Source organism: Pelodiscus sinensis, chromosome 1 (assembly GCF_052426305.1).
Source record: "Pelodiscus sinensis isolate ZL-2025 chromosome 1, ASM5242630v1, whole genome shotgun sequence".
Classification (NCBI taxonomy): domain Eukaryota; kingdom Metazoa; phylum Chordata; order Testudines; family Trionychidae; genus Pelodiscus; species Pelodiscus sinensis.
The window spans coordinates 252,904,712-252,931,578 of record NC_143052.1 but is presented as its reverse complement, the minus strand read 5'-3'; the positions used below and the strand labels follow the sequence as shown (position 1 = coordinate 252,931,578).

Genomic DNA, 26,867 nt, shown 5'->3' with positions numbered 1-26,867 from the left:
TGAAGTATGAGATTATAATTTTAATGGTGCTCCAGAAGTCTTGGGGCGATGAACTTAACAACTTATAGACTGCCTTGTTTGTCCATTTAGTCCAAGTAGTGATTTGCTCCTAGGAAGAAGTTTAACTTCTGGGCCAGGAAAGATAATGGAGCAAGTAATTAAGGAATTCATCTGTAAACATCTGGAAGATCAGGTGATAGGTAACAGCCAGCATGGATTTGTAAAGAACAAATCATGTCAGACCAATCTGATAGCTTTCTTTGATAGAATAACAAGTCTTGTGGATAAGGGAGAAGCAGTGGACATGGTATATTTAGACTTTAGCAAAGCATTTGATACAGTCTTGCATGACCATCTTATTAATAAACTAGGGAATTGCAACCTAGATGGGGCTACTATAAGGTGGGTGCATAACTGGCTGGTCAACCATTCTGAGAGTAGTTATTAATGGTTCATAGTCATGCTGGAAGGGCATAACAAGTGGGGTTCCGCAGAGGTCTGTTTTGGGACTGGTTATGCTCAATATCTTCATCTGTGATTTAGCTGATGGCATAGAGAGTACACTCATTAAGTTCACAGATGATACCAAGTTGGGAGGGGTTGCAAGTGCTTTAGAGGATAAGGTCATAATTCAGAATGATCTGGACAAACTGGAGAAATGGTCTGAGGTAAATAGGATGAAGTTGAATAAGGACAAATGGAAATGCAAAGTACTCTACTTAGGAAGGAACAATCAATTTCTCACATACATAATAGGAAGTGGCTGTCTAGAAAGGAGTACTGCAGAAAGGAATCTAGTTGTCATAGTGGACCACAAGCTGTGAGTCAACAGTGTGACACTTTTTTGCAAAAAAAAAAAAAAAAAAAAAAGGCAAGCAAACATGATGAGATGCGTTAAGAGGAGTGTTGTGAGCAAGGCACGAGAAGTTCTTCTTCCTCTCTACTCTGCAATGATTAGGCCTCAGTTGAAGTATGGTGTCCAGTTCTGGGCATCACAATTCAAGAAATTGGAGGTCTAGAAATGAGCAACAAAAATGATGAAAGGCCTAGAAAACATGAGCTATGAGGGAATACTGAAGGAATTGGGCTTGTTTAGTTTAGAAAAGAGAAGTCAGAAAGGGGACATGATAGCGGTTTTCAAATATCTAAAAGGTATTGCAAGGAAGTGGGAGGAAAAATTGTCTTTATGGCCTCTGATGATAGGACAAGAAGCAAGGGGCTTAAATTGCAGAAAGGGAGATTTAGGTTGGCTATTAGGAAAAACTTGCTAACTGTCAGAGTGATTAAGCACTGGAATAAATTGCCTTTGGAGGTTATGGAATCTCCATCACTAGGGATATTTAAGAGCAGATTGGTTAAACTTCTATCAGGGATGATCTAGGCAGTGTTTGGTGCTGCTGTGAGGGCAGGGGCCTGGACTACTGATGTTAAATATTGGTTAATTGAATAGTCAAGTAACCTCAAGAATTCTTATCAGTTAGTCGACTATATTATAGTTCCCAGAGGTGGGGCCGGCAGCCATTGCACTCCAGTCTCGCTCCTGAGGATCCCCCTGCCACTCCACTCGAGCTCCCCTTGAGGATCATCTCCCGCCTGTCACCCTGTGCTGCTGCCTCTAATAAAGAGACAACCGTGTGGAGTGGCAGCAGCCCCGGTGCAGGTTGGGTCTGAGCTCCCAGGCCTAGTACGAGCCAAAACTGAGTTTGGCTGCCTTCTCACCTGGCTCCTAATACACTTTAAATGCGGAGCAGCAGCAGGGGTAGATCTTGGACCCATTTCAAGCCAGGACTGACTGCTGGCCAGCCTGTTAAAAATTTACTGGAAGGTGGGGGGGGGGGGGAGAGGGGGAAGGAGGGAGGGAATATGTGTAGTCTATAGCTTTTGCTTATTGGTTAATTTATTACGCTATTACATCCCTAGACTGGACTTAATGATCTCTTGAGGTCCCTTCCAGTTCAAGAATTCTATGATTCTGATATTGGACTATACCATGTTGTACTGGGATACCAGTTTCAACTGGTAATTTTCCATGGAAGGGAGGTATGTAGAACAAAAGATGGTCTTTTCAGCTTGGAAAAGTGGTGACTAAGGGGGAATGTGATAGAGATGTCTGAATGGCAACAACCTGGTGCCAATTAAACCCTTTTACCTATTTTAGTATGTTAATTCACATGTCTATCACTACTTTTCCTAAAGCCTTATTTAGTAATATTAAGAAAAAGTCTAAGTTGGAAGCGTTGTCTTTGGCTTCTGGGCAGCAAGGACAACTGAAAACCCAAGTCAGAATAAAAAATAATTTTTGACTTGAAGGCTTGCCTGAAATTAAGGATGTAAATAGTCATTTAAAAAAGTAACCATTTTTAGCAGTTACATGCTTTGCCAGTTCTGCAGCATCAAGCTTAAATCAGCTTTATACTGCAGAGTTTGTAGTGAAGCCTCCCTTGCCTGGCTCCCAGGTAAGTGGCTTCTCTGTGGCAAGGGCTGCCAGCCCCGGGGAGCCAGTGTGTAACCTGTGGCAGGGAGGCAAGGCTGGGCCCAACACGGACCCACAGTCTCTGTGGTTGACGAGAACTGATAGGCATTACCCATTTAGGGTGATGCTTGCCAGTTAGCTGGTTAACCTTTCACATCCCTACCTGAAATAAGAACAGTTTTTAGGATACATTTGCAGTAAATTTTAGTGTTGCAATAAGTTTTAGTGTTACAACCACTTAAATCCTACTGTTTGTACTTAATAAAAACAGTTTTGTTTACTGTTAAGCCAAGTATAAATAATTGTTACCTGTGTGGAAGAGTCATTGTGCATATTCTCCTTTCGTTGATAAAGGGAGCTTGCCTAAATGAGCTTTCACTGTGTAAAACTCTTATATAGAGAAAGATGGATTTATTTAGGTATGGATCTCATTTGGGTGTTGGTTTCCTGGGTGCTGTGCCCTAGAACTGCATCCTCCCAGATCTGAAGTGGTTCAGTGTCTGCATTTCTTTTCAGGGGAGGTGGTTACTCCAGCTCTGTGCCTTGTCTGGGGAGACTAGAGAATTTGGTCCAGCTGGACAGGTGGTGGGGAGCACCAGAGAGAGTAAGAAGGCAAGTGTCAGTGGCACAGTCAGCACACAGGGGAACAGTTCCAACAGGTCTTCTGTGACCTTCCCCCATCACATCTATAACCCAGAAAAATGCCAGGACATTTATATTTCTGCGTGACATGTAAACAATCACACCCAAACTGTCTGTAATAAACCAGGTCAAGTGCCAGACCACTTTGATGATGACTGTCAATGAATTGCTAACCTCTGTGTAAAATTCACTAAATGAAACATGACCAAACCTAACTATGTAGTAGCAGTTTCTGAATTCAAGTTTATAGGGTTTTTTTTCTGGCCTCTCCCTTCTTTACAGCTTTACTCAGTTCTCATAAGAACAGGTAGGAAAAAAGCAGAACAAAGGGGAACTGTTCAGTTTTATTTATCATAGTATGATAAGAAAAACCATCACTGTGGATAGTTCTCTGAAAACATCTGGTCAATATGCAATTGCAATAAAAAAACTTAACAGAATGCTAGTCATCATTAGGAAAGTGATAGATAATAAGACAAAATATCATATTGTCTCTATATAAAGCCATGTTATGCCCTTGAATGCCACATATAGATGTTGTGCTCCATCTCAAAAAAGATATATGGAAATTGAAAAAGGTACAGAAAAAGGCAACAAAAATGATCAAGGTATGGAACATTCCTCATAGGAGGAAAGATTAGTAAAATAGTCTTTTCAGCTTGGAAAAGTGGTGTCAAAATGGGAATGTGATAGATGTCTGAATGACAACAACCTGGTGCCAATTACACCCTTTTTTCTATTTTAATATGTTAATTCACATGTTTAGAACTACTTTTCCTAAAGCCTTATTTAGTAATGTTAACTCCCATAAAATAAATATTAATAAGCAAATAAGTAAGCAAACTATTTACAAAATTTCTAATTAAATCAACACATTCCTATGCTACAAACTAACAGGTTACAGAGATTATAAGGAATTTGACCCAGAAGATATGTTATGCAGAACTAATGAGGATAAGCAAGAGACATAACAAAATAGAGCAACTCCACACTTACTATTTTTCCAAGGATGCAAAATTGAAGGGAAAGAGCATGTCTAAGGGTAGTGCCTGCTGTGGCTGAAATCCTTACCACCATCCCACACCCGTATTCATTTTACATAGCCCAACAGTAACTGGTTATTCCGGTTTTTGATCTGAGGAAGTGGGTCTGGCCCACGAAAGCTCATCATCTGATAAACCATTTTGTTAGTCTTTAAGGGTATGTCTACACTACCCCCCTAGTTCGAACTAGGGGGGGTAATGTAGTCATATGGAGTTGCAAATGAAGCCCGGGATTTGAATTTCCCGGGCTTCATTTGCATGAAGCCGGCCGGCGCCATTTTTAAATGCCGGCTAGTTCAGACTCTGTGCCGCGCGGCTACACGCGGCACGGACTAGCTAGTTTGGATTAGGCTTCCTATCCGAACTAGCTGTACGCCTCGTGGAAGCCTAATCTGAACTAGCTCGTCCGTGCCGCGTGTAGCCGCGCGGCACGGAGTCCGAACTAGCCGGCATTTAAAAATGGCGTCGGCCGGCTTCATGCAAATGAAGCCCGGGAAATTCAAATCCCGGGATTCATTTGCAACTCCGTATGACTATATTACCCCCGCCCCTCCCCCCCCCCAGTTCGAACTAGGGGGGTAGTGTAGACATACCCTAGAGTGCTACATAGTCCTGTATTTTGCTTCAGCTACACCAGACTAACACGGCTACATTTCTATGGTTATTCCAGTGCCTCAGAAGATCTGATGACCTGACAACTTACTAGCTAAAACCTTTTTTACAGTTTCAACATGTAAATCACTCTGCTAGAGGGCAGGAGAGAGAGATCCAGAACATTTCCCTTTCCATTTTCTGTGCTTATCCTGTGACTTTTCTTCAGAGAAAGAAGAAACTGTTATTCCTGGGAAACCTGATACTCCCTTTATGGAAAAGCAAGCAAAGAGACTCCTCAGTAAGTTTGGTGTGAAATCCTAGCCCCATCAAAATCTATGGGAGTTATGCCACTGACTTCAATAACACAAAGATTTCATCTCATGAATTTCTATGGATCGTTTCTGCTTTTCCTTCATTAATCCACCTCCGCAACTTTGAATTGTCTGTTTTTGTCAATTTGCAGCACAAACTTAACTGTATAAAGGTTGTTGCTTTATTTTGTTTAGATGCACACAAAATGCAGTACAAGAGAAGTGAGAAAATTGATAATTATTTGAGTGACAATCCAAGACCTCCACTTCCAAATCTTCTGGTAGAAGGGATCATACAGTTGTTTAAAATGCCCATATTTTGTAACCTAAAGGAGGCATATGTTTCTTCCCAGGTATACTAGATACATTAAGCACAGGCCTGGCCAAAGAGTTTGCAGGGCCGAAGGCAGCACGTTGTGGTTGGCTGAGCTGCACGGCCGCACGGCTCCCAGTCAAGACAGTGGGTGAGCAGTTAGATGGGCAGGACTGGGCAGTGTGGGTCCCTGAATGTGTGGGGAGCAAGATAACTGCCTCGCTTGCCTTGCCCAAAGGCTTGGCCTGATTAAGCAAATGTATATTTAAAATTTAACATGCAGGTATTTTAAAAATACAGGCAGTCCCCGGGTTACATGGATCCGACTTACATTGGATCCCTACTTACAAACAGGGTGAGGCAACCCCGCACTAGCTGCTTTTCCCCCTAGCAGACCAGGGAGACGCAAAGCTGGCACCCCACCCAGCAGACTAGGGAGACGCAGAATGGCTTTTCTCAGCAGACACCTCAGCTTGAGAATAAAGGACTGAGGGAAGTGAGGTGTGGGAGAATAAAACTGAGCTCTGGAGAAATGTTTGGCTAGAGTTTCCCCTACAATATGTACCAGTTCCGACTTACATACAAATTCAACTTAAGAACAAACCTACAGTCCCTATCTTGTATGTAACCCGGGGACTGCCTGTATGAAATTCTCTTAACTGGCTGACAAAGGATTTAGTGGGAATCAGGCTATGTTTATTTGATAAAGTCTTTGTCTCATGACAGAATAGAGAGAAAAATAAAAACAGTTAAGAAAGCAATAAGCAAAAGTATTAGTAAGATAACATTAAGCTCAAATTTATAGGGCACCAGTTTTAGCTTAGGTCTTAAAATTTAATGAGTTTATAAGACTCAGCATACTTTTTGGGAGAAACTAGCTTGTTTGACAAGCAACACAAATTCTGGCACACTTTTGCACAGCAGGAAATCACTGTCCTGCATTTATTTAAAACTGAGTATTCACAAATACCAAACTATCCCTAATCTCTAAAGAGACAGTGATTTCTAATGGGATAATTTCAAGAAGCTGATTTATACTGTAATAATCTGAACTGCATTGATAGATACGGAGCTTCAGTTTCTGTATGTTAATGTTATAAAAGTGCAGAAAATTATGAAATTCCTTCTTAACTCTTTGGCATTTAAATCCCAATATTAAAAATTAAAATCTGGGTTTTGGTCTTAACATAGTCTACATATTTTTAATTTAAAATGTTAATGTTGAAGGTTTTTTGCTTGATTTATTAAACCACCGTTACATCAGAATGAAAACTACTTTGTAATCTCCAAAATGGAGCTGGCACATGGTAGCGTCTCATATAGTGAAGTCATCTCCCATCTAAATCCCGTAAGTAGTAGAACATTTAGTTAAAGCACATTTTGAAATTCATGCATTGTATGCTTATTGTTATATCTGTATGAATTTTCAAAACAGCGAAGTAGCACCAAATGCTGTCCTTTAAAAAGAATAAAACCTACTTAGATCTGTACATCATTTTATATTCATATTTTGTGCTTTATACAAATTGTCTGTTTCTTTCTATGTAATAAATTGCACAGCCTAAGAGGGGAAATTTTAGTTATATGGTATTTTAGGTGAACATCTCCAGGTAAAAATCCATTTGAGTCTTTGAAAATTTCCATGTTAATGTTTCAAGAATCACACTATGTTCACTTATTCTTGGGTGGTGGGGTGGAGTGCAAATGGATGGCCCAGGGGACTGCAAATGGATGGCTCAGGGATTGCTAATGGAATATGAAGCCTTTCACCACTTCTGTGTCACTATCTCAAAGGAGGCACAGGTTGACAAGGACTTTTATTACTACCGTTTTTTAATGGCTGCTTGGTGACCTGCATGATGAAATCAGTGGTCTTACTTCAGTTCCTGGTGGATAGGTATCCACCTGGAACAAAAGCCACCATTAGGATCATTCATTATAGTCTCATTAGAGAATCTAGGGACTAAAATGACATGGTGACTGAACCTCTTGGAGAGATTGTCCCTCCAAGCCATATTTGAGTGGGTTGAAGAAGCTTCTTGTGTACCTCTTCTGTGAGCAGATAGAATACTTTTGTTTGCAAGTGATAGCAATTCAACACCTTTCATAAGCACTACATTTACTTAAAATATATTCATAGTGGTTGACTTCAGTACATTATAGGCCAGAGATCTCTTACTTCAATACAAATTAGTCACACTAGTAGACACCATTCAAAGCAGCCCCTAAATAGTTGTGAAGCTTTGTGTCCAACTCTTGGGACATATAGCAGCAGTGTGAAAGGGTCCGTCCCCCTACCCTGGCGGTCCCCCTTTCTTCTCGGTCCTTGTCTCGGATCTCCCGACCGCGCACCCTCAGTTAGCATGGCCGTGAATTTCTTTTTGTTGCATGATCACCCCGCTTGGGGGCTGAGGGGGGCCTGGGCCTGCCCTCTCTCCAGGCCCCAGCCTAGGGCCCTAAGGTGGGGGTTGTCTCTCTGGTACGCCACCCAACTGGCTGATGGGGCTAACTTCCTCAACGCGTCAGCCCACAAGCGGTTCTCCGTCTGCCCGACCTGGGTTGCTTCCTCACCCTCAAGTGTCCTGGCTCTCCCTTAGCCCTCCGCTCCTTGGATTCTTGGTTCTTCCCCCCCTCGATCCTCTGTCTCCCCTTTTACGGCTGCTGCGCCCTCCCCTGCGCCGGTGTCCAGGGCCGCCTGCCCTCCCCTGCCCCCCGGCGGCCCTGCCTGCCCTTCCCCTTACTGCGCCTGCGTCCGCGCAGTAGCTATTGGAGCCCCAGGTGCATGCACGGCCCGGGGACAGGCTGCCGCCCGCCGGCTCCGCTTCTGCTGCCAGCTTTGCTCTCACCGCAGCAGGGGACGGGAGCAACTCACCCTGCTTCGTGCGGGGGTCTAGTGGTGGGGGCGCGTTCAACCCTATGGCTCCGTCACACTGCTCCTCCTCTATATGGCACCATCAGGCCCTCTGGCCTCTTTCAGTCCTTCTACGCTGCAGGAGAGGAAGTCCACGTTCTGGTGGGCTGCCCCTGGACAATGTATTACTTGGAAACAGTATGGCTGTAGGGCTAAATACCATCTCATTACTCTCACATTCGTGTCTTTCATGGACTGGATCCACTTCATTGGGGCGTGGTCTGTGACTAGCAAGAAGTGATCACCTAGGAGATAATAATGTAAGGTTTCGATAGCCCACTTTACCATCATGGTCTCTTTCTCTAGGGTGGCATAGTTTCTTTCTCTGGGGAACAGTTTGCAGATACAACACCGGGTGTTCTTCCTCCCCCAGCCCCTGCAATAACATGGCCCCCAATCCTATCTCGGAGGCATCTGTCTGTACAATAAAGGGCCTTGTGAAGTCTGGTTGTCTCAACACGGGAGCCGATATCAGGTGCTCTTTTATGTCTCTAAAGGCTTGCCTCCCCTGTTCTGTCCAACGTACTGTCTGCGGTTGGTTGTTTCTGGTCATGTCTGTTAAAGGGGCGGCTAATGTTGCGAAGTCCGCTACAAACCGGCAATAGTATCCCGCCAATCCCAAAAACTGTCATACCTGCTTCTTAGTCGACGGCAGGGGATAAACTTGCTCTGTGCTCACTTTGTCCACAAGTGGCTTTACTTGACCCCCTCCTACCGTAGGATACTTCCCAGTGCCCAAACTTACACTTTTTGGGATTGGCTGTTAAACCGGCTTCCGCCAGGGCCTCCAGTATGATATTTACATGGAGGAGTTGTTCCCATATTGAGCTGAAAATGATAAAATTGTCAATATAAGCAACTGCGAATTGCTGATGGGGGGTATAACACTAAGTTCATCAATCTTTGAAAGGTCGTCGCCGCTGCCCCGTGGAGTCCGAACAGCATGGTCGTAAATTGATACAATCCGAAGGGGGTTGCGAAGGCGGTTTTCTCTTTAGCTTCAGGACTCGGGGATCTGCCAGTACCCCTTGGTAAGGTCTATAGTCAACAGGTACTGCGCCTCCCCCACCCTTTCTAGCAGTTCGTCCACCCGGGATATCGAGTACGCATCAAAGCGTGAGATTGCGTTAACTCCGCGGAAGTCTATACCGAATCTCATTGTCTTGTCGGCCTTCGGGACCAGTACTATCGGGCTTCGCCATTTGCTTCGGGATTCCTCAACTACTCCCCATCGCAGCATCATCTGAAGCTCCTGCCGTACAGTTTCCCACAACTTACTGGGCAGGGGGAGGAATGCGTTACGGCCCTTCTTACCAGATTCAGTGTGTATCTCGTGTTTGGTCAGACTAGTCTTCCTGGGTCTAATAGTCAGGATGTGCGGGAATGACCTTAGTACTCATTGCATGTCTTCCCGTTGTGAGGTCCCCAGCTTCTCCCCTAGTTGGGGGAATCCCTCTGGTGCGTCCCATGGTCCTAAGTCCATTTCCGGGGGCTACGGGTCTATCAGGAGGGCCTCCCGTGGTTTCCATTTTTTTAGCAGGTTTACATGGTATATCTGGGAGTCTTTTCTTTTCCCGGACAACCTCATTTCATAGTCTATTGTCCCGACTCGGCGTATCACCTCGAATGGGCCCTGCCACTTGGCCAGTAACTTGGATTCACCTGATGGTAGCAACAGTAATACCCTATTCCCCAGTTCAAATTCTCTCAAACAAGCTTTCTGATTATATTGGGTTTCTTGTTGTTCCTGCGCCTTCTTTAGATTGTCCCTAGCGAATTCCCCTAGGGTACATAGCTTTTCTCTCAGCCGTAATACATATTGAATGGTTCCCTGACCCCATGAGTTCTGTTCTTCCCACTGCTCTTTCACCAAATCTAGTATCCCTCTGGGCTGCCGGCCATATAATAGCTCAAAAGGAGAATACCCTGATGACGCCTGGGGTACCTCTCTAACAGCGAATAGTAAGGCCAGTAATAGCCTGTCGCACTCCTGGGGATCATCTTGTATGAATCGCCTCAACATTGACTTCAGTGTCTTACTAAATTGTTCAACCTGACCATCCGTTTGGGGATGGTAGACGGATGCGCGGAGGGTTTTAATTTGCAGCATCCGACACAATTCCCTCATCAGCCGGGAGGTTACATTAGGACCTTGGTCCATTAAGATCTCCCTTGGGAGCCTGATGCGGGAGAAAATTTTAATTAGTTCTTCTGCAATCACTGGGGTCGTTATGGTCCGGAGAGGTACTGCCTCTGGGTACCGGGTGGCATAGTCTATTACGACTAATATGAACTGGTGGCCCTGGATGGACCGTTCTACAGGCCCCACTAGATCAAATGCTATCTTCTCAAATGTCACCCCAACCACAGGCAGGGGAACTAACGGGGCCCGCACCACCTGAGCCGGTGCTGTTCTCTGGCATTGAGGGCGAGAGTCACAAAAGTCTCGCACGGCCCGGTTTACCCCCGACCAATAAAACCTCTGCACAACCCGCTGTTGTGTCTTGTCCCGCCCTAAGTGGCCCACACAAGGACTGGTGTGAGCCAGTTCGAGGACCCGCCACCGATACTGAGCGGGTACTAACAATTGACTGCCTTGTGCCCCTCCTGGGGAGGCATTACCCGATAAAGTCTGTCCCCTTGTACCTCAAAACGGGGGTTCTGATCGTGATCCTCTTCCTCCTGATCGGTCTCCGGGGGTCCCCTCGCCTGCTCCCAGGCTCTCTGGAGGGATGGATCTTCTCGTTGGAGTTGAAGGAAATCCCCTACATCTAGCTCCAGGTTGAAAGGCAGGATGGGAGTCTCCCTTGGGGTTATCCCCTCCTCCTCGGCCATTCTTTCCAGGCCTTCGTTCGATGCCTTCTCCCTTTGGGCTACCACCTGTACCTTTTTTTCTGGTATGCCCCTCCCCCCCCGGCACGTACTGTCTCACCCCCACTGCCGTAGTAACGGGCCTAACCTTGGCCAGTCATAACCGAGCAGGACCAGGTAGACCAGATTCGGGGCTATGGCCACCCTCCAGTGCTCCTTACACTGTCCATCGTTAATTTGCACCCAAGTCGTTGGGTAGGAACGGACGTCCCCATGGATGCACTGCATCCAGATGGGTTCACCCGTCGTTGCCCCTCCCCCTGGGCAAAAATTATCGCCAACCCTTGATTTAGCTGCTGTTTACAGATGCCCGTCCCTGCCGATCTGCTGATCTCTGCCTGCTCTGGGAGCTTTGAACGGCAGCTTAGAGAGAACTTTAGTGCAAAGCCCCAAAGGGTCCTGAACCCCCGACATGCCTCCTGCGTGTGCAGGGTCCTCAGTCCCAGTGTTGCTTCCTCTCACTGCTGCCAGCTGGCACAGCCCAACCTGCTGCCAGGGAAGTGGGGGGAGTGCCGGCTGCTCACACCAGGAGAGCCTGTCCCACCCGGCTGAGCCCTTCTGTTATTCTGCTATTTCCAGTGTGCTAGAACTTTGTGGGAAGCACTCTCCCAGCTACAGTACAGACCTACTCATATTGGTCGAAACAAAGATAAGTGGGAAGAGCAGCTCTTATGCCTCGGTTTCAACAACTCTAAAATTGGCATAATGATTACCTCCTTTGTAAATTATTTTAAGATCTGTAGATGAGAAGTGCTATCTAGAAATTAGATGTTATGGTGGAGGAAGGGGATAGGGTACATGTTACTGGGATAGGCCTGGATTTTCTGGAAATAAAGCAGACAAACTTTCATTTAAATTAGTATTGTATAGTCATAATTTCCCTGATGCATGGTCTTGATCCATTTATATAATGATTTATCCAATATTAACTAGTTAAAATACCCTTAACTATGCATAATAAATTACTGAGTGAGACAGTGTGGGTAATATTTTTTTATTGGATTAACTTCTTTTGGTGAAAGAAAAAGTTTTGAGCTACACACAGCTCTTTTTCAGGCCTGGGAAGGTGCTCAGAATATCAAGCTAAACACCATGTAGAACAGATTTCTTTAGTGTAAATAATTGCCTATATTCTAAGAGACAACTCAAGCTATAATGTCCTGTTAATAACTTTGTAGTCATAGAACAAAAAAGGAGGGGGTTACTGGGTTACAGACCGGTGTTCCCAAGATTGAGGACATATGTGCTTGTTCAGATGTGTGCCACTGTACCACTCACCAGTTGCACCTCTCCCAGAGAGACTTTCCTAGTGCAGAGACCCCAGCCTAGTCCCCCCTTGCTGGGACCCTGAGTGCTGCTCCCAGGCAAGGCCCCCCATTTCGTGGGGAGAATTTGAGTCCTGCCCCCTTCAAGGAATGTTGCTCCATGGGAAGCCTGTGTGCAGGGCAGGTTCTGCCCCAGGCTGCTCCCTGTAGGGCTGGCTGTGAGTCCATGCCTGGGGCAAAGGGAAGCTGCTGCCAATGCCCAGGATTTATAGGGTGCTGGGGGTGGGCTAGTGACATGTGGAGATCTGGGGGGGGGGGGGGAACTGTCAGGGGGCTGAAGTGGATAAGGCATTCTGAGAACCAGAGGAAAGTGGTGGGGGAAGAGGAGTGTGGGATGGGGGAACAGAGGTTCAGGGGCTCCCTGTCCTTCACACAAGCTGCCCTGGGAAGAGTCTCACCTTCTCCTCATGAGATGTTTTCCTTACCAGTGCAGATGAAGATTATCACCACCACAGAGCAATCTGTATCATAAACTGATCTCCCTCCACATCCCATGCACCATACCCAAGTAGTCTATTTCATGGATTTAAAACAGGGCTCTAAAACTGCCTCAAAGAGACCTAGCACATCACAAATAGAAAGCGTGCCAGATCCCTGTCACCTACGCATGTTTTGTGTCTTGTCCCAAGGGCAATACTGGATGAAGGAATGCAAGCCATCCCAAGACTGTAGGTGAGACAATATATTTCTTCTGTGAGTAATGTCCCAAAGGGTGCTCCATTTTAGATGCTGGTGCATCCTCATGTTGTCAGTTGGAGATCTTTTCTAGTAGTGCCGTGCTGTGTTGCACAGTCACAGTAAGTATCCTTTGATTGTGAGCATGGTGCAGCACCTCAGTTCCTTCTCTACTGTCCTCTGCAGAAGACGGAGCTCCTCGTAGTCACCCTCTTTAGGCCTAAAACAAAAAGTTTGAAAAGTTACTCAGTTTCACCCTTTCCCACGTTTTTAGACTATTCTTCCCTGTTTTTCTTCAAAAATTAAAAAACCCCCCAAAACTTAAAAGTTCATTTTCCCGCTCTCTCTCCCCAGTTCAGTATGCCTGGTTCACCAGGATTCAAGAAGTGTGATTCATGCAGAGATGCTATTCCTGCCTCTGACGGTCACTTCTCCTATATAAAATGCCTGGGAGAAAGCCATCTCTCTCAGAAGTGCCTGCACTGTTCCAATCTTATAGTGCAGGCAAGACATGACTGAGCAATCGCCTGAAGACCTTTCTCTAGAAGAAAACCCTTCAACCAACTCAGGAGTTCTCTCCTGCCTCAGTGAGGACTCAAGAAAGGGGGAAAAAAATTCCAATTTCAGAAAAGAAAAGATTCCTCCTCATCCTCAGACAGGGAAAAGGCCGGGACATCTCCAGCCAGATCCCTGCCCCCGGCACTGAGTTCCTCTAGAGACAGCACTGCCAATAAGCCTGGCGCCTCCAGCACCATGCTGGTGAAACATAGTACACCTTCCAAACTGGAGTATTCTGAATGGAGGCACAAATCTTGGGCACTGACATCAACATCAGCACCAATAGTGCCATTGCCTGACACAAACTCAGCACCGAAGATAGTGTTGAAGTCTGCCTCTGCCAACATGTTGCCTTCGAGGTCACCAATGCCAACGCTGCTTCCAGCACTGACAGTGGCACCTACCAAAGTGGCACCACATAAGAATGCACCAAGGCACACCACGGCACCATGTGAACAAATTCAGACAGATGTATGGTCGTCACTGTAGTCACTGGCATTGTCAGCCCATTCAATCTAGTCCCCTAGATCATTGGCATTGTCAATATCATTTAGTGATGCGGATACAGGACCACAAAGCAGGGTTCTCATCTCAACACTCCTCACCAACACAAAGATGTCCTCCCTGAGAGTCACGTTCATCTAGGTCCACCCAAGTACCTCCCTCTCCGCGCTGGTATGGTCATCACTGGCCATACCCACCACCTCCATATCCAAGCCAATGACCCCCATGGGATGCATGGTCAGCTTACAGGAGTCATTACACTGCATCTTCATCTCCTGCAAAAAGACCTGCCAAGTGTCCTCCACACCAGGCTCATGACACTGCACCCGACTCTCCAGAACAACCAAAGTCTGAGAAGGAAGAGCCCATGTCAGAGTAGTCTGTCCCCCCAACTAGTCTTCATCCCGTGATGAAGCAGTCATCCCTACAACCCCAACTCCTACAGATGACCTAAAGCAGTTTCAAGAGTTATTCAAATACGTGGCCAAAGCACAGGAGATAACTCTCCAAGAAGTACAGCCCTCCACATCTTTGCTTCCCCTCAAAGTAATTCTTTGCCTTGTCTCAAAAGAGACACTCAGACATCCCACCCACCTCTGCCCTGGGATCTTTCAAAGGTGGAAGATAAAAAAACCCACTGGATCCAGTGGTTTTTCTGGAATCAGCAAGACTACCATCTTTTGTCTTTGAACAAAGTGGTAATCGCTATGCCTCCCACTCATCCTTACAAACTCAGGCAGTTCCAGAATCGTCTCTTTAGAGTTGCTGGGGAACTATTAATTCCTAGGTATGTGCACTTGAAGGCTTTTTCGGTATTGAAGCAGAATGAACTCAGAAAAAATGGATGAACAATTTTCACAAAACAGAAAGAGATTTAACCAACCAAACCACTTTTAAAGAGGTGCAAATTGTTCTTATCAGATTTTTGTAACTTGAACAATCTAATTCACTATTTTTTTCCTTTCTCCCTTCTCCCCCCCCCCCCCCCTTTCCCTTATTTATTCTTGGATCTGAACTTTTAATACTCCAGTCATCTGAAGAAGTGGGTTGTGCCCACAAAAGCTCATTATATCATCTATATGTTTTGTTAGTCTTTAAGGTGCTGCTGGATTATTCATTGTTTAAGTTTTCACAAAACAGTCACTCTACATTTGACCTCTTAGTTTTCATCCTCAAAGGAAACTTTCAGAACATCTTCAAAAGACAAGCCTGAGAACATAAATTAATATCTTTGCTGGACACTGAAAATTATGATTTTAATAAAGACTGGATTAACGGTTTATTGCAAAAACCTGTACCTCACTAACCCCTCTCCTCTTTTTTTTGTGTCCTGTGACTGCAGAAGTGTGAATGGGTCGCTTGACCGTGAATAGTCTCAGTGAATAAGTGTTAACTATTTTCCATAAATAATTTCTTTCACCTGATATTTAGCTGTACACTCTGAGGCCTTTTCTCCACTGCTGTAGTATTTCAGTGAAGACACTCCCTATGCTGATGGGAGGAGTTCTCCTCTCAGGATAGTTAATCCAATTTCCTGAGTGATATTGGCAAGGTTGATGGTAGAATTCTGGTGGTAAGCTCAGTTTAACTACTTTGTTAAAGAATGGGGATATTTCACATCCCAAACAACATAGTTATAGCAACCTAAGGGTACGTCTACACTTGCTCCCTAGTTCGAGCTAGAGATGCAAATGTAGGTGACCAAAATTGCTAATGAAGTGAGGATTTAAATATCCCGCGCTTCATTAGCATGATCTTGCTGGCACGTTACTCCACTCAACAGGTGTTTCAAAAGTGAAAGTGCGCGGCGGGACACATTAGTTTGAACCAAATCCCTTGGTTTGAACTAACGTTACTCCTCATTTTTTGAGCATTCTAACTTTCTCATGTTAGTTGATCGAACTTTAATTTAATTAAAGTAAAACATTATATCCAACACAGAAAGTTTCAATGTTTTCTTTATGACCGGTGTGGGGAACCTTTTTTGGGTCGAGGGCCACAAAAAAGCAAAAATAATTCCTCCCAAATCCCCCAACCCTCATTGATGTGGCCCCCAACCGAGACACTTCATTCTTTTGGCTCTCCAACCCCCACAGGGTGAGGGGAAGGTGCGGGGAGGATTCAGGTTCATGGCTTCCTGTAGACTAGATTTACTTTTCTGGGGTACAGAGTTAGTTGGTTTTTGTGAACTCCCTTTGGCTTTGGGGTGGGAACAAAAATGAGGGACTCAATGTGCAGGACAGGGCTGTCAGTGAGTGGGATAGGGATGCAGGATCTGGGTTGGAGATGGGGTACGAGGTCTGCAAGGGAGTTTAGCAGCAGGAGAGGGTGTGGGGTGGAGTATAAGAGGGAGTTTTGGAGCAGGAGGGGGTTGGGGCAGTAGCAGCGTAAAAAAGGTGAAAGGATGAAAATGCAGCCAAATAGCTAGTTGGGGAAGGAGGCGAAGAAGTGGGAGGTAAAGGAAAGCGCAGCTTCTGCAAAGTAAAATTGTATCCCACCCCTTACATCTTCCCTCTGCTCCAGCCTCACTCCCCTCAGTCCCATGATTTCCCTCAGCCTGATCCTCTGCATTGCCCCATGCCCCTCAGTGCAACTCCTACCCCCTCCCATCCTGCCCCCACATCCCTTTGCCCCCAGCATATTTAACAACACGACAGCAGTGCTGGGACTCTCAGTGCTGGGAGCAGTGCTGAGGTCAGGAGGGGGAGGGAGCAAAGTCTTTTCCCTACCTGCCCCAGCCCTTTGCCCACAGGCAGCATCTCCAGGGCTGAGGCTGCGGCAGGCAGATCCAGGGGCTGCCCAGGGCTTGCTTCAGCAGGGCCAGGTGCAGCAGGGTGCTGGGGAAGGGGCTCCCTGAACCATAACACAGCCTGGCTGGGTACAATGGGGTGCTGGGGAAGGTGTCTCTCTGACCCATGGAGAACAGCACAGCATAGCCCTGTCTCCAGCGCGCCATGTGTGCCAGCCGCCCAGCCCCCTCACAGAGCAGGAGGCAAGACTGAGGATGCACATGTGTGTTTGCACATGCACTTCTGCCCCCCAGCCTGCAAGTTAACAAAGAGGAGCAGCTGCCCAGGCAACTGAGTCTCTTTGATTAAGTCCAGCTGGAGCGTGGTGCAGCCTCAGCGGGCTGAATGCTGTGGCCAGCTGGGCTGGAGCAAGGAAGGCCCCAGCTACACTCCACCACCAGAGATCCCTGCAGAGATCCCAGGTATTTGGGTGTCCCATTCTAAGATGCAATCTGCTTCTCTTGTGGAATGCCCTTGTTTGGTGAAGGCAGTTTTAAATGTTTTATGATCAGGGCTCCACAAAGCACGGAATCTACTTGCCCGTGTTGAGTAGATTTCAGCTGGTTGCACCGTGTGCCCCATTCACTGGCGCTTTGCACATGCGCAGTGCCGGTCTGGCGCATGCACGGTGCGTGGCTGGCGAGTAGCTCTCGCCAGGGTTTGTCAAGCTCTGGTTATGATTAATATCCCAGTCTCTCTCCCCAGAGTATATTCTGTGGTATGCAAGAGTTCCTATAGCGTAAGTTGCATCTCTGCACATCAAGGTTCCCAACCATAGAATAATACTAGGCCTGATCCTGGGTAAAAGCACCTGTCAGTCTTAAAGGTGGTAACTGGAAATTTATAAGCAATCTTATATCAGGCAACAGCTACTACCCATCCATCAGATATTCTGTAGAACACTCATATGCCAGCATTCCTTGGACACCACAATGAGATCTTAGACAACATTGTATGAGAAACACTGGGATAATCACCTTTTCCTTCAATGATCCAGTAACCACCATAGACACATTAAGGAATTTGTTATCTACAGCCCAGTCCTCAGATACCATAGAATGTCACTCCACACTGTAATCCATATGGGGTGTCATTAAACAACTACAACTTACATGTGGTCCTGTTAATATCTGGAAGATGTTAGCAGCAGCCAGACTCCACCAGCAGAGATCATGATTGACAGTTGGCGACCACTCTTACAGTCAAACGAAATGGAATACATTACCTACCCAATGTAATGACTTGTAAAATACAGTACTAGAGTATTTTTTCAGACTAACATTGCTAAATTATCATCAGTCAATTCAAATTCCACATAAAATGAATGTTATGTTTTAGCAATCAATAAGTATGCAAATAAAGTTCTTTCCATTCCACTTAACACAATTAAAATTCTCAGCAAGTTAAATATATTGAATTGTTTATCTGTGGCGAGCCATGTAGGGCTCCAATTAAGTTTACATGGATAAATGCAGATTTGTGTTTGTGAATGTCAAGCTGACAGAAGCTTAATACTGTAAAAGGGCTAATCAACACTGAATATGTTTAGTGTCAGTAAATATTTATTGTGAAAATATTGCTCATGGCACGCTAAGGCACAAAACCAAGTTTATTCTGCTTTTTAGTGACTAAACACTGTAATTTGTGTATCATCCCATCCACATCTCTTTGCTTTGTACAAAATTATTTTTATCACATATCATTTTGGTGATGGTGTTTTGGAAAAGAACAATACATGAACTTGGTTGTGTTTTTTTTAATTAATTAAAAAGGGTTGAATTCATTAGTACTTGTGTTTTTGTTCCATGAGTATATTCCAGATAGCATGGGGTAGGACCAGGCACAATGCATATAGGTATACAATATGAAGATTTCATCATATGACTCTGACAGTGGATTTTGGGCCTTCTGTTCCTATACAAGGCTATGAAGAATAGTAATCAAACTATACCAAATTATGTGGTGGTTTTGCAATGTCATAGATGTTCACTAGGCAGTAGGTTCAGATCACAAAATTAACTGTACCCAAGTAATGTTGTATATATTTTTAGGTCTCCTTAAATTAAAAGCTAGGGCCTTAACCCAAAGCATCCTCATACTGTTTGAGGCTGCTGCTGAGGAATGTTGACTGAAAATTAATAGATAGTAATAGATAAAAACTTAAAAGTACATCTTAAGTAGATATTTTGTTGCATTCATATTTTACAATGGACAATATGATGGAAAGAAGAAAAAAAGAAATAAGGAAAACCCAGCTTTTGGCAACGACTAGTAAACTCTAGGTATTTTACTTCAACGTGTGTATCTGCACTTACAAAAAACAAACACAAAAAACCCATGGTGGGCCCAAGTCAGCTGATGTGGGCTCTTGGGGCTAAGGTTGCAGAACTATAAAATTGCAGTATATTAGCTTCGGCTGGAGCTTGAGCTTGAGACCCCTAAAGGAAGACAATCCCTGAAAGGCTTCACTCTGAACCCAAATGTCTACATTGTGGTTTTATAACCCTGCAGTCCAAGCTTTGCAAGACTGAGTCAATTGACATGGCCCAGCCATGGGTGTCGTATTGCAGTATAGACAAGGGGTCAGAGAGGGGAACAACAAAGTTGTGATTGTGACACTTATTTATATTGGCAACTTTTTTAACAATGTGAATGAGAGGTGGTTTTATGAAGGAAACAAAATAGAACTGAATTTTAGTGATTTTTGGCTTACGGTTTTCTTGAATATAAAATGTGGGTTATTTTCATATTTGATTTTTTAAAAAACTCGTGGGCTGATGGCAGAATTAGTCAATTGCAGAAATGATATAATATAATTCAGTTTAGTTCCTAACTTTGCATGAATTAAGCAGTGCCTGTTGGCCTCTGTTTGATCTTGTAGGATTGGGGGCTAATGTCTGGCCAGTGTTTGGGAAGCAGCAGGTAGTCAGGAGCAAGCTGTTCTAGGGGTCCATGTTTCTGAAGCCTGGCAGTTATTCACACACAGATGAAAACCTTATGAACTTTGACAGAGGTCATGCTAAATTGCAAATCTGAAACTTCTAGACTTTTGAAGACTTAGGGTGGCACATTATTATTTTTCCAGTCTGTGATTAGGAACATCATTGAAGTTGTAAACTCACTTTTAAGGAGTAGATCAACCATCCATTCATTGTTTAAATGAGTCATCTTGGAAACAATAGGACAGTCTTTCATGGTACTTTGAAAGAAAACTATTGCATATTAAATTGCTAATTTACATATGTAGAACACGCAAATTACACCAATTCCCAAACACCTAGGCTTGTATGCTTTTATTAAAACTATAAAAGGTCTTTTAGAGCTGAAATCACTGCAGAAACCTCTGGGTTTTTTTCTGTTGCACATGGTTTGGAATTAAGATACCTGTGATAGTTTTTTATTTCAGGTCTTTTGGGGCAATCAAATGAGACACTAAGAACTTTGTCATCTGTCATCAGCTATCATCTCAACAGGGATCTTACAGCAGTTTAGGAAAGAAAAACATGAGATGATATGGTTTCGCATTGTAACGTATTACATTTTGCATTCGGTGAAAGTCCAAAAACACTGAAGAGCTACTCTGTTGTGTTTTTCATTACAATTCTGAAACTGTTCTTGAAAATTTATCATTTTAACTTAATGGTAGTTTCTAGTCAAATGGGAAAATGAGGGGGAAAGTCAATAGTTAGTCTTACACTTACCTAGCTCTGCTCTGCAGTATTCAAAATATAATTATATTTATTCTCACATTCATTTATCTTCTGTAACAGTTCTCTGTGTTTTTACTAAGCTGTTTATTGGAGGTATATAAAATGGAATGTGTTAAATGTATGTAAACATCAGAGGTGCTTGGGTGACCTCATCACCCAAGTTGCATAGAGTTTCGTCTTCTAATCATGTGGTCAAATTCTTGTTGTTGAACTAGATGTAGGGTGCTGGTTAATGGCTCATGAACTAATCTTTAGAGCTACAATATTGTTTCGTAAGACCAAGTCAGATTCCATGTTTTGAAAGTGGCCTCAGTATTGGCCACACAGACAGCTAGAAATTTCACACTGGCAGCAGACTGTAGAAGGAAAGTGTTTTATAAAAGTATGTGAACTGGGCTGTGCATAAAATAACAAGAATGTTATTCATGTTTCTAAAGTTGGAGAAGGAAAAATGGGATAAAATAATGCATTAAAAAGCCCATGCACTGTATTTCTCTAGTGGTATCTCTATTTAAAAAAAAATGTAAATAGTTGTGCAGTTCTGAAGTTTGATTATATTTTCCTATTCTGGTGAGAATAGTACAGCAACGTTATTTTTAGTCAAATAAATGGAAAATTACATGTTGTGTTATTTATATAGTCAATGTAGTTTTCAGAAACAAATTATGAGTGGAATGTAAGTTTATTTTTCTAGAATAGTGATAGAGATGTAGCCGTGTTAGTCTGGTGTAGCTGAAACAAAATACAGGACTATGTAGCACTTTAAAGACTAACAAGATGGCTTATTAGATGATGAGCTTTCGTGGGCCAGACCCACTTCCTCAGATCAAATAATGGAAGAAAATTTTCATGTGTGTTCATTTTTTTAAATTGTATCCTTTGGTATATATGGTTGTGACTATTTTCTTCGATTATTTGATCTGAGGAAGTGGGTCTGGCCCACGAAAGCTCATCATCTAATAAACCATCTTGTTAGTCTTTAAAGTGCTACATAGTCCTGTATTTTTCTAGAGGTTGTGATATAAGAGATTTTTGTTTAAATGAGAAAATAATAAAATGGTTTACCTGGTCTTTCACTCTGTCTCTCTGGTAGATGCTCTGCCAGCACATAGATTTTATTGCAGTGCAGAATGTTTCTGAGGGAGCTCTAGATTAAAATACAACTTGTATGCATGTGCGTCATATTGTGGGAGACTGTCAGAAGCAACAAAGTACAGGATCGTGTGGGGAGTTCTAGTGGGTGATATTGGAGTTCAATTTACCAATAGACGTTGGCCTTCTGTGCCTTCTAGCAGTGAAAAGTACTCCTTTCTTGTTAACACAATGTCCCCAAAAAGCAGTAAGATGAAGAAAAAAAATAAAGTATAAGATGGGAGGAGAAAGAGAAAATGATGAGCAGAAGGGAAAATGCAAAACCCCAAGAACCAATATTTTACCTTTTATCCCCATTTGTGTCTCATAATGCTAAGGGGGAGAGACAGAAGGTAGTGAAAAACTTGATTAGAGATTTGTCTGGGCAAGGTCGAATAAGAGGACATGAAGATTGCATTTTAGAGAGGATGGTCTGCAAGTATGAAGAAAGCACAGATAAGTCTCAAAAAAATTAAGATCTCTAGATAACCAACATGAATTATAAATGACAAAATTAGAGTGCTTCAGACTCATTAGAGGGAGAAGGTAAGTGAGATAAAATTCATTGCTGTGTACATAACTTTCCCAACAGAATGTTTCTAAAACGTAAGAATGGCAAGGTGGGTGTGGTTAACTGGAAACACTGGGCTTATCAGTATGGCACTGATACTCTGATGAGACCTCTCTCAGCTATCTTGAGGTACTGACTAAGGATGTTAAATTTAGATTAATCATGTTATTGAATAGTTGATGCAATTTGCATTGACTATTTGATTAGTCGATAAGGGCATCCCCGCATTTGAAATGTAGCAAGAGTCCTGCTGGGGGAAACTGGTTTTTAAGCCAGCTCTTCCCAGCACCGGCTCCTGCTTGCCCCCTCACTGCCTCTCTCTGCTAGAAGCAGCTAGAGGGGAGGGGGAAGTGATTAGTCGAGTTGATTATCTGATAAGCATCCGCTTGTCGGATAGTCTACTAGTCGCTTACATCCCTCATTCTGACTGTATCTGCTTGGACAGAGGCAAACACCTTATAGTATCTTTTTGCCCTTATTGATTTCATTAGGTTTTGGATCAGGGTCTGTCAGAGGTGAGAATTGCAAACATTCATGTCTTAATTACATTAAATTATCCAGAAATAATGACTGTCTAAATGCTAGGTAGATCATCCTCCTCAAAAAATGATTGTCAGTGCCATGGTTGCCAAATTGGTTGATATGAATTCAGCATGAGGGGAAAAAGCACTCCCCAAATACATTTTGTTTTGTTTTGTTGTTTCTCAGGATTGCTTGCGATTAATATATTCCTCTGATTTGACTCAATGCTTTATTTTTTAGGTGTGACTCACAATATTGCTTTACTGCGAGAAGTGATAATCCATCCACGCTTTGTTCAGGGGGATATCAGCACTAAGTTTCTTCCTGATGTGTATCCTGATGGCTTTAAAGGTTTGTCCTCTCTTGAAATATTTTTGTGTGTAAAAGATTCCTTTCATTATTATAATTTCTGTTTACTTATAAAGTGAATCAGTTTTTCAACTTTTAAATGAGATTATTTATTTACAAAATGTTTGTAATTTTTAACAGGTTGTAAAATTGGAATTATTGTCATTGAACTTCAAAAAGAAATTTTTGGCTACCATTTGAAAATTAAAATAATAGAGTGGAAAAATATATATTTCACATAATCTGATTCTTAAAATGATATAATAAACATCCTCCTGAACATGGGCACAGTCACAAGAGGTGGCAAGCATTTGTAACTTCTGTTGACAGATGGGTGGTCAATGCAGGGCTGGCCCGAGCCGTTCGCGCGCCCTGGGAGCGCAGCGGCACCCTTCGGCGTGCGACGCATGTGCAGCCCTGTCCCCGGGCACATGACACCCCCCTTACTCCTGAGTGCCCAGCACACGTGTGGCCTCACCCCGGACGCGTGGAGCATGTGCAGTGCTGCCCCCATCCGGCCCAGCAGCCCTGCGGGGCGCCCTCTACAATGGGCCACCTCGGGCAGTAACCCTTTGGCCTGTACGTTGGGCCGGCTCTGGGTCAATGGGAGTTTTGAGGCTCTAGCATCTTGCAAGACATACCATATCACATAGGATCCTGTAATATCATGGAAAATATACACTAATTTCTTGTTGTTAATATTAAAATAGTAAGTAATTGAAGTAAGGGGAAATATTTTCTTTGTATTCATATAATCTCTGGAAATTTTTTCTGGAGAATACAGTTATAATTAAAAATGATCTGGATAAATCAAAGATGCCTATATACAAATGCAAGAAATATGGGGAATAAGCAGGAAAAACTTGAAGTGCTAGTAAAAAACCACAACTATGACATAGCTGGTAACACAGAGACTTGGTGAGATAACACTGGTCTACAATTTTTTAGAAGTCGTCTGCTTCAGAGATAAAATGTGCTATTTATTATGTATTTTGATGTGCTGAATTCAAATATGACAATTAAAACAACTGGGCGTATAGCTGATGGAATGTTTGGATAATGCACAGTCTACTTTTTCTTCTTTGACACACCTTTCCCAACTGGAGGCACCATGCAGAAGTAACAATTGCTGGTATGATCTCCTGGCTCTCTCCAAATCATTGGCACTGCAAAAGGCATAGATTTCCTTTCCCTGTTCAACCACTGGTGAAGATTTGTTGCACAAGTGTTGCAGCATATGTGTGGGGCCCACCTCTTGTCCTGATCTCCAATTTTGCAGCCAAAATAAAGGAGATATGCTTTCTTAACCATAGTGGTTATACTGCGTTTTTGTGATGCAAAAGTCACTTCACCACAAATATAGCAGAAGTTATCTGCACTGTTCACACAAGTATGAGGCATCTCTGTTCACTTTGGCTAAACAGAAATGTGTCCCTTTGCAAAATCAAACACTGACAAATAAGAGAGCATGACACTATGATTTCTAGAGCTGATATAGGGCAATTTGTTCAGCAGAGTGATGTAAGCTTCGTTATGATTGCATCATCCATGACTTTAGGAATAACATGATGCAATTCATATCATGTATGATGCAATACCAGATTCAGATTGCATCATTCATTGTTTTGCCTGAAAAGCAAGTACTGTCCAAACCCAGTCATAGATTTATTTATAGATCCAGTCAAAGATGTATTTTAGTCATTTCTGGTTTAAATTGAGATCCTTCCCTTTATAACTCACTTATCCTCTGTCATTCGCAAGTCAAGGGTCGTATATACTGACCCAATAGCATATCTTGAAAATTAGAGCCAATCAACAATTTTAAGCATTCGCTAACCTTGTGAGGAGGGCTTTAAACTAGGTTTGTTGGGGGCAGGTGAGCAAAGCCCACAGGTAAGTGCTGCATGTGCGGGACTGGGAGATGGGTTGGAAATGGGGGGGACTACGGCCTATAATGGCAAGGAGAAAGGAGGGTCAGGGCACAACAGGGAGGCAAGATCAAATCAGTATCTTAGATGCCTATATACAAATGCGAGAAGTATGGGTAATAAGCAGGAGGAACTGGAATTGCTAACCAATAAATACAACTATGATATCATTGGTATTACAGAAACCTGGTGGGATGGGACGCATGATTGGAATGTTGGTATGGAAGGGTACGGCTTGCTCAGGAAGGACAGACAGGGAAAAAAGGGAGGAGGGGTTGCCTTGTATATTAAAAATGTACACACTTGGACTGAAGTGGAGATGAATGTAGGAGATAGCTGTGTAGAGAGTCTCTGGGTTAAGCTAAAAGGGGTAAAAAACGAGGGTGATATCATGCTAGGAGTCTACTACAGGCCACCTAGCCAGGTGGAAGAGGTGGATGAGGCCTTTTTTAAACAATTAACAAAACTATCCAAAGCCCAAGATTTGGTGGTGATGGGGCACTTCAACTATCCAGACATTTGTTGGGAAACTAACACAGCGAGGCACAGGCTATCCAATAAGTTTCTGGACTGCATTGGAGACAACTTTCTGTTTCAGAAGGTTGAAAAAGCTACCAGAGGAGAAGCTGTTCTGGATTTGGTTTTAACAAATAGGGAGGAACTAGTTGAGAACTTGAAAGTGGAAGACAGTATAGGGGACAGTGATCACGAAATAATAGAGTTCATGATCTTAAGGAAAGGTAGAAGGGAGACCAGCACAATTGAGGTAATGGATTTCAGGAAGGCAGATTTTGATAAGCTCAGAGAACTTGTAGGTAAGGTCCCATGGGAAGCAAGACTGAAGGGAAAAACAACTGAGGAGAGTTGGAAGTATTTCAAAGGGACGTTGTTAAGGGCCCAAAAGCAAACAATTCCGCTGTGTAGGAAAGATAGAAAATATGGCAAAAGACCAGCTTGGCTTAACAAGGAGATCTTGCACGATCTCAAAATAAAAAAGGAGTCCTATAAAAAATGGAAACTAGGACAACTAACAAAGGATGAATATAGGCAAGCAACACGGGAATGCAGGGGCAAGATTAGAAAGGCAAAGGCACAAAATGAGATCAAACTAGCTACAGGCATAAAGGGAAACAAGAAGACTTTTTATACATACATTAAAAGCAAGAGGAAGACCAAGGACAGGGTAGGCCCACTGCTTAGTGAGGAGGGAGAAGCAGTAACAGGAAACTTGGAAATGGCGGAGATGCTCAATGACTTCTTTGTTTCGGTCTTCACCGAGAAGTCTGGAGGTGTGCCTAACGTAGTGAATACAAGCAGAGAGAGGGTAGGTTTAGAAGATAGGATTCACAAAGAACAAGTTAAAAGTCACTTAGGAAAGTTAGATGTCAGCAAGTCACCAGGTCCTGATGAAATGCATCCCAGGATACTCAAGGAGCTGATAGAGGAGGTATCTGAGCCTTTAGCTATGATCTTTGAAAAATCATGGCAGACAGGGGAGATTCCAGAAGACTGGAAAAGGGCAAATATTGTGCCCATCTATAAAAAGGGGAATAAGAACAACCCAGGAAACCATAGACCGGTCAGTTTAACGTCTGTCCCAGGGAAGATAATGGAGCAGGTAATTAAGGAAATCCTATGCAAACACTTG

General features: G+C 43.5%; 1 protein-coding gene across 3 annotated transcripts in view; it reads left to right on the top strand.

Annotated features, from left to right (window-relative positions):
- PCCA (propionyl-CoA carboxylase subunit alpha) overlaps nt 1-26,867 on the top strand; it is a 475,238-nt gene that overhangs the window by 231,315 nt on the left and 217,056 nt on the right. For all 3 annotated transcript variants that reach the window (XM_075918750.2, XM_075918752.2, XM_075918751.2), the window contains one exon: nt 23,184-23,294. In XM_075918750.2, the coding sequence (XP_075774865.2) occupies nt 23,184-23,294 (111 nt within the window). The remainder of the gene's footprint in view (nt 1-23,183; nt 23,295-26,867) is intronic.